General features: G+C 45.0%; 1 protein-coding gene across 1 annotated transcript; it reads left to right on the top strand.

Annotated features, from left to right (window-relative positions):
- The first annotated feature begins 7,833 nt into the window (after positions 1–7,833).
- Positions 7,834–8,601, top strand: LOC118736333 (kininogen-1-like). The gene is made up of 2 exons (XM_036466427.1): positions 7,834–7,845; positions 7,903–8,601. Exons 1-2 carry the CDS (start codon positions 7,834–7,836, stop codon positions 8,599–8,601), a joined length of 711 nt encoding a protein of 236 aa, XP_036322320.1.
- The last annotated feature ends 205 nt before the right edge of the window (positions 8,602–8,806 follow it).

Raw genomic sequence — 8,806 nt, 5'->3', positions numbered from 1 at the left:
TTACCAGCTGTATCAAGCAGACATATTGGTCTAAAGCTGGTAGGATCGCCTGTAGGTTTACCTGGCTTAGGCAGCAAGACTAACTTTTGTTGCTTCCAGATAGATGGGAAAATGCCCTCCGCAAAACATGCGTTGAAAACTGACACAAAGGAATCAGATAGATGCTTTGCTGCCAGTTTGAGGGCTTTATTAGGTACACAGTCGGGCCCGGGTGCTTTCTTGTCGTCTATTTATTCTACTGCATTCAATACAGTATATTTTGCTTTGCTGCCTCTATGCTTAAGTGCACATTTAAGATACCTACCCCAAAATGCGCATCAAACGCATTATTTTTAACATTTATAAGGAAACTGCTCCGATAGATGCATTCAACATACCTGCGCATTGGCGATACCTGCCTTAAAAATTGTGCGACTAGTATCAATTATCAAGGAAAGTATTGCGTTTACCTGCACTGGCCCTACAATTACCTAATTTTAAAACCTTTTATTTATTTTGCTCATCTCGCAGAATAACGAAAATTGCTATTAATTTATGTAGTTATATAGATAATTAGATAACATTCGGTAAAAATTTCGCTTGCAGTAATTTCTACATGGTAAGTGCTCCGCCAATATTTGGTTTCATTGGGATTCGGATACCTTCATCATTGAAGTAGTAAAGAAAATTCGCTTAAGTGCCTTTTTCGGTTACGTGCACAAGTTTTTCGTGCAAAGAAAGATGTGCAGCTAAGCAAAATATACTGTACTTCTGTTGCTGTTACCCGTTCAAACGATAATGGCATCTCGGTTTTCACCGGAGAAACGAGCGGCCTTTGTTTGGGGAACAGCGTCTCAACCGCAGTCTTTAGAAAAAAGGGACACGTTGGTGTGGGAGCTTTGGTAGCTTTCAATTTCTTTGTAACAATTTTGTAAGCATTTCCCCATGGATTTCCTTCTGCATCGTCACACAGCTCTTGGAAGTGCTGGCGCTTACTGTCTTTAATAGCGGTTTTAAGGGCAGTACGCGTTTTCTTGTACGTTTCTCGCCTTTCTTCGAAATTTCGTCTTCCTCTGGAACGTTGAAAACGCCTCCTGGCTTGAAGGCAGTGCGTCCTTAGAGATGCTGTTTGGTTGGTCCACCAATAAACAGTGTTGTGTGGTCTGAGTGTGGACCGCCTTTTCATTACCGCATCGCATGAGGCCCTAATGTCTGCCATTAGCTGTTTCGCCATGTTTTCTGCCGACCCTTCGTAATCACGTGCAGGTACCATTTCTACGAATACGTCCACGTCCAGTGAAGCAACTTTCCATCCTGAAAAAGTGGGCTTTCGAATCTCCTGCTGGGTACTGACCCTACCTTGATTTAAGTCGCATATTATTGCCGAGTGGTCGCTTTGCGTAAAACGATCGCTAATTTTCCACTTAATATGCAGGGACAGCCCTTGCTTGCAAAAGTCAGATCAATAACTGATCCATATCCGTTGCGGTTGAAGGTGTATTCGGTACCCGTGTTTAAGAGGACGATGTCCAAGCACGCAAATGCTTCCAAGAGCGCTTTGCCCATTGGGCTTGTTCTAGGGCAGCCCCATTCTTGCGCCCAAGCGTTGAAGTCGCCAGCTATAATTACATTACTTCTCCCTCTGGCATCCAGGCAGAGTTTGTTGACAATATCCTCGAACGCCGCAAGGGGAGTGTTCGGTGGTATATAGCAACTAAATATACACATACAAATTTTCAAGTTTAGCGCATACAAAGCAGTTTTCGGAGACTACACATTGAATAAAACTCGGCTTTTGTCCACATGACCAGATTGCTGCTTTCCCGTCTATGTCGCGAGTCCATACTGTGGAATCTCTGTGTTCACTGAGGATTGCAATGTCTACGCTTAACTCATTTACTGTTTGCGCTAGTAGGTCTTGAGCGGACTGACAATGGTTCAGATTCAATTGGAGTACTCTCATGGTCTTTGTAGTTTACGGACAGCCTCCTGATAAAAAGGACATTTTACGCCTCCGGTGTGGTGATTTGCTCGGCTTGGGTCTTTATTTGCACATAAGACGCACTTCGCTGGGTTTTTGCATGTTTTGGCTGTGTGCCCTTCCTCACCGCATTTAAAGCAGGCACCTCTTCGATCCTCTGTACTCGAACAGTTTTTCGCGATTTGGCCCACGTTTAAACATTTGTAGCAACGTGTGATCTGAATTTTTTCACGAATACGGCATATCACCCACCCGATCCGGACTTTTCGTTTTTCAATTAGAGCCCTGGCTGTGTCAGTGGGCAACAAGAGTGAAGCAGTTTGTGTACCACCAAAGGCTTTTCTCAATGAGCGGATGTCTGAGTTTTTAACATTCATGTCACTATGTAAGGAATTAAGGGCTTCCACTACTTCTTCCCCGGATGTGATCTCATCAATATCGTGAATTTCCACCAGCGTTTGCTCTGTTAGCGCTTTCACCTCGGCCTTTCCAGATAGTAGTTGGCCTACTGCAGTTTCTAGTTTTGTGGTATTTTGGTCCGATCTTTTTCCGAGTTGAAACAGCAGTTACCCATTTGCTGTTTTCCGTATTTTACGAACTGATTCACTGAAGTCCTTGAGGCTGTCCTGACTTTTAACCATTTTTAAAATGTCTGCATATGAACAATCCCCTGAACTTTTAAAAATGATGGCATCGGCGCGGGCCATCTTTCTTTTTGGGTTTAGCCTTTGCTTTTTCTCCACCTTGGTCCAACCCTCTTTGTCTGCTGCGATATTTTGCCCGCCATCCTCAGGACGACCACTCGGAATTTCATTAGTCTCATCCCGACCAGTAGGGTTTGTGTGTGACTGAACGGTTTCGTCAGCGCGAGGGGAAGAAAAATGCGACCGTTTCAATATTGGTTGGGCCTGATTTTCGGTTATAAGACCGCCTTCTGTTGAAGCCCTGCTACGCTTCGTTTGATTTTTGCCTACAATTGTTGGGCCAATTTGAGTGCTTTTCGACGCCGTATTTCCCTTGCTAATTGTTTTTGCATCATTCCCAATGCTTTTGCATAGTTTAGCAGCGCTAGCTAACACATTCTTCATATGTTGATTTACGTCGTTGCCCGTTCATCAACCTACTCACCTCCTCAATCTTTGCTCTCACCATACTAATAGTGTGTGTGTCTCTCAGTTTGTTTACGACCTCCATATCTCTTATCGCTACAGGTCGCTCACTCACTTGATTTGATTGAGAGCCAGCTTCACTCCCCATCTCACTCCCAACTGCTGACGGATCGACAACGTTGTCATTTACCTCCCTATGCAGTTGGGTGGCAGCGGCATTGTCAGTAGATTGCTGCGCCGCTTGAAATGCAGGTGAATGGGTGCGATCAGGTGATCGCGGTATTTTTGGACACCTACGAAAAGGGTATGCAGACTTACCTTCGGAATTCATACTTTCACTCATATTTTGTTTGCTAGTGCTCGTATGTTCCTCGACACCTTTAAACTGGGTTTCACCATGCACTCCACCATACCGTGGTGAGTTAGTGTCCATGCAGGAGGTGTGAAACCTCGCTTTTTCACTTGGCAGTACTTTTTTCTGCGTTTTGACAATTTTGTATACACTTGCTGTTGACACTTCTTTATTTGCCCCTCTGTTTGAGGGTACAACAAAAGTTTCGCGCACTTTTCACTCACTCTCTCTCTTTGCTTATATAGTAATAGCCAGAGATTTTGTTTGTATGTACATATGTATGTATGTACATATGTATACATTTCGCCAAGCATAAGTATACAGGCATTCGAAAATATACTGTTAAATCTAACAATTGATGCTAGAGGCAGGCAGAATGTTCTTATAGCAGGCGACTTCAACGCGTGGGCGCAAGAGTGGGGATGCCGCAGTACAAGCCCAAGAGGGAGAGCTCTTCTGGAGGCTTTCGCTTGTTTGGACGTCGTTTTACTAAACACGGGAACTGAACACACTTTCAGCCGAAACGGTGTTGGGTCAATAATAGACCTGACCTTTATCAGTTCCGGGCTATATAGATTCACTGAATGGAAACATAGCACGTGTTATACGCAAAGTGATCATTCAGCTTTAATTTGCAATATCAACTGCAGACGAGAACTGTCTAAGCGGACTCACAACCCCGGAGTATCGTACGGGTGGAAAACCAGTACTTTCGACCCCGAATCGTTTACCAGCATGCTACCATCCACCGTTTACCAAGGGTCAGCAGACTCCATGGCCGAACACCTAATGGCCGACATTCGCGCAGCTTGCGATGCATCAATGGCCAGGAGAACTTCCTCCACGTATCGTCATGCGGTCTACTGGTGGAACGATAACATAGCGGACCTGCGAAAGAAATGTCTAAGATGTAGGCGAAATGCTCAGAGAGCTAGGGAAAGAGACAACTTCGTGGTATTTCGTGCTGCTTATAAGAGTGCACGCGACGCACTAAAGAAAGGAATTAAAGAAAGTAAACGGCAATGCTTCTTAGAGCTCTGCGATGATGCTGAACGGAATCCTTGGGGCTCGGCTTACAAAATTGTCTCAAAAAAGCTGAAAGGCAGAAACATGAACCCGACAAACGCTGCATACCTAAAGTCCGTCGTGGGGACACTATTTCCTGTACAGAGACCTTTAGTGTCCACTATGGATGGCGAGCCGTTGAGTGTTGTTGACCCTGTAACGGAAGAAGAAATCACACTCGCAACATCGAAGGTGGAAGAAAAGAAAGCTCCTGGCCCCGATGGCGTACCCAACATAGCTCTTAAGCTTGCAGTCCACCAGTGCGCTTCCTTATTCCTACAAGTTTTTAATGAGTGTTTCACGAATGGAACTTTCCCTCAAATCTGGAAGAGGCAAAAGCTGGTTTTAATACCTAAGCCGGGTAAACCTCTGGATGATCCCTCAAGTTTTCGGTATATTTGTCTGCTAGACACAGCAGGTAAAATCTTGGAGCATATTATAGCTAAACGTGTCGACAGGGAAGTCCAAGAGAAAGGCGGTATATCGGCAAACCAATTCGGGTTTAGAAAAGGGAAATCCACTGTGAATGCGGTATCAGAATTCATTAAGTTAGCACGGGATGCAACAAGCGGTACACGGTGGCTGGGAGGAGTAAAGAACGCGTTCAACTCTGCCAACTGGGCTAAAATACTCGATAGACTGGAGAGCATTGGCATTTCTTATTATCTTCGGAGACTATTACGAAGTTATTTCCATTCGCGAGTGTTGTGGTACGAAACGGAGGAGGGCCTGCAACGGGCTGAGATAACAGGTGGCGTTCCACAAGGATCCGTACTAGGACCTTTGCTATGGAACATTATGTATGATGGAGTTCTCCGTACCGAATTGCCTGAGGGATCATCAATAGTGGGTTTTGCAGACGACATTGCGGTAGTAGTGTCTGCGAAACTGCTTGATGTCATATGCGAAAAGGTAGCATCATCAGTCGGCGTGATTAATAGCTGGTTAAATAGCTTCGGCCTGAAGCTAGCCGAGCAAAAAACAGAAGCAATACTTATCTCGAGTCGTAAGAAACTAGAGGAGGTAGCGCTAAAAATTGGCGACCACACCATCACGATGAAACCCACAATTAAATACCTGGGAGTGGTGCTAGACAAGCGTCTTACTTTCAGCGCCCACCTGAGCTATGTGAGAGAGAAAGCAGCTTCAACGATCACGGGACTATCGCGAATAATGCTTAATACGCGAGGACCGAAACAGCGCAGGCGTTTACTCTTACCGAGCGTGGTTAAAAGCCAAATACTGTATGCGGCCCCAATTTGGTCAAACGCCGCACAGTGTCCATCATACTTCCGCGGAGTCAACTCAACATACCGTTTATGCGCGCTCCGAGTTTGCAGCGCCTTCAGAACAGTGTCGGACGAAGCAGCTTTCGTAATCGGCAATATGATATCCGTAGATATACTAGCAAGAGAATCGACGGTCCTTGCATCCACGCGGCGTACTCTAACTCAATTAGACCGACATCAAGCCCGGCAAAGCAGCGTGGCAAAACAGGTGGAATAGTACGACTAAAGGTCGTTGGACCTATCGCTGCATACCAAACCTGGTATCCTGGCTTAATAGAACGCATGGCGAAGCAGATTTTTATCTGAGCCTGTTCTTGAGTGGTCATGGCTGTTTTAAGGCATACCTGTTTAAATTCAAACATGAGCACGACCCGTACTGCGACATCTGTCTAAGTGGCGTGGCAGAAGATGTTCACCACGTATTCTTTGATTGCCCTCGTTTCCATCGGCATATGAACCAACTTGAACTTGCCGTTGGAGGGGCGCTTACGCCACAGTCAGTAGTCGACTATATGGTGAAAGGAACCAGCGAATGGGCATCAACCAGCGATACACTAACTTCGATTTTGAAGGAACTGAGGGACCTAGAGAGACAGCGGCGTATCAGCCGTGCTTAAGCCAACTCTTAGCATAGCCGCGGACTGGAACTAAACTATGATGTTCACCAACCAAAGCGTAGGCGCGGACTGGAACCTAGGCCGTTCCAGCTGCTCGAGCAGTGCGGCTTAGAAAGTTGTGCTTTCAGACCGCACCTTGAACATGAAATCTAACAATTAAAGCGCATACCCGGACTGAAACCTAAGGCGTTCCAGCCGCTCAGGTGGCAATCTCGAAAATTTGTGAAATCGATAAATACGCGCGGACTGGAACCTATGGCGTTTCAGCCGCCCAAGTGGCAATATCGAAAAACTTTTGCAACCGAAAATAGGCGCGGACTGGAACCTAGGGCATTCCAGCCGCTCAGGTGGCAATCTCGAAAATTTTTGACATCGATAAATACGCGCGGACTGGAACCTACGGCGTTCCAGCCGCCCAAGTGGCAACCTCGAAAAAATTTTTGCAATCGAAAATAGGCGCGGACTGGAAGGGCGTTCCAGCCGCAAATAAAGTGCAGTTTCGAATTCCGTCCACACGGGGCGTTGGTGCGGATTGGAACCTAGACCGTTCAAACCGCAAAGGCGGGCTTGAAACTCGTCGCATAAGGCATTTTAAGGTTTTTGCTCTTACTGTCTATAAAGGCGAAAATAATAAGTTGTATCTAAGAGATAAATGAATAAATAGTTAAAAAAGGGTAATTATCCTTAAACAAGACGTGGCAAAGTCTACTAGGCGTAGCCCAGGACTGAGTACAACCGACTGGAACGAACGTGCGAGCCTAGTGCTCGACCGCCTCCCGACGAAATACTTGACGGTGGTACCGGGGGGTTCGGTACTCGGACAGTAGGAGGTTTAGTTCGGGTTAAAGCCCCACACTGACGGGTATAGGCTTTCGATGCTTCCTCCTCGTAAAAAAAAAAACATATGTATGTATATACATATGTATGTATGTATGTGTTGTCACCGCTTTGCATGCTTTGTATACATATGCTTTCGTGCAGTGAAAATGCTTCATTTTAATACGCGCGTATTTGATTAATATTTCCATTATACGTAGTGTTTGTATAATGAAAAAATCCATTTTGTTAAGACTTTTCACTTGATTTAAAAACGAACATTTTTAAACGGTAATCAAATAAAATTTTTTTATTCTTACAACGCGTTTTTTTTTCTCAGTGTACATACAGAAGTAAGCTAATAGTAGCGCATTTCCTAAACTTAGTTTGCAGTTTGGTAGGCGTTGTTTTCTTCGCAATCACCTTATAGTTTTACCATCAGCTGTTCGAATTGCATTAGAAAGGCAAACTAGTGCAAAAAATATCTAAAAATAAAGTAGCTAAACAAGAAATGCTTAACATTCAAATGTGGAGTTGAGGGTATATAACCACAAGCCAACTTTGAAATAATCACAGTTCGCTAAGATCTATCACAATATCCCAACTTGTAAACTAGCTTGGAACCATGGCCTTTAAGGTAAGTTTGATCCTCCTTTTTCCTATATCACATCCTTATTTTCCTTCTTTTTTACAGATTTTCGTTGCACTCACTTGTTGCCTTGCACTGTGCGTGGTTGGCACTGTGTCATACGGAGGTCACCACGACCATGGCGGTCACCATGACTTAGGTGGACATGAACACGGTGGGCATGGACATGACAGTGGCGGATCCAGTCATGCTTCTGTTCATCTAGTTTCACACGACGATCATCATGATCATCATGGACATGGGCATGGTCATGGACCTGGACACGGAGATGGTCATGATTCACATGCTGAGTATCATTTTTCTTATGGCGTCAAGGATAAGAAAACAGGTGACATCAAGGGACACAGCGAACATCGAGATGGCCACAAGGTATCCGGTCACTACGAGTTGATCGATTCGGATGGTAATAAGCGAACTGTCCACTATACAGCTGACAAACACAGCGGTTTCCACGCTGAAGTGCACCGCGAACCCACACATCATCATGTAGCCGACCACGGTCACACCAGCTACCACGGTGGACACGCTGAGGTCGAACAACACGAAGGCGGGCATGGAGGACATGACGGCGGCCATGGTGATGGAGATGGACACGGGCATGGTCACGAACACGGTCACGGACATGGTCACGGACATGGTGATGGACACGGCAGCCATTCAAGTGGCTTTTCCATCAAACAAGAACATGGTGTGGCTTTCCATCACGGTGGTCACGGACACGGTGGTCACGGAGGTCATCATTAAAAATGAATATTACTTAATTACTTATTACTTACATCGATGGAAACTTGACTTGGACTACAAATTTATAACGTATCAATATTGTTATTATTTTTTTAGTTTTACTTTAATCACACTAAATGTGTTTCTTATATAAATAAAGCATTACTAGCGTATCCGGCGAACTTCGTCTCGCCCAAAATTAATTTTTTGTTCGATTAATCGGCCT

Source organism: Rhagoletis pomonella, unplaced genomic scaffold (genome assembly GCF_013731165.1).
Source record: "Rhagoletis pomonella isolate Grant_MI unplaced genomic scaffold, Rhpom_1.0 Rhpom_scaffold_00003, whole genome shotgun sequence".
Taxonomy (NCBI): Eukaryota; Metazoa; Arthropoda; class Insecta; order Diptera; family Tephritidae; genus Rhagoletis; species Rhagoletis pomonella.
Note: the sequence above shows the minus strand (reverse complement) of the source record. Positions and strands in the feature narration are given on the sequence as shown.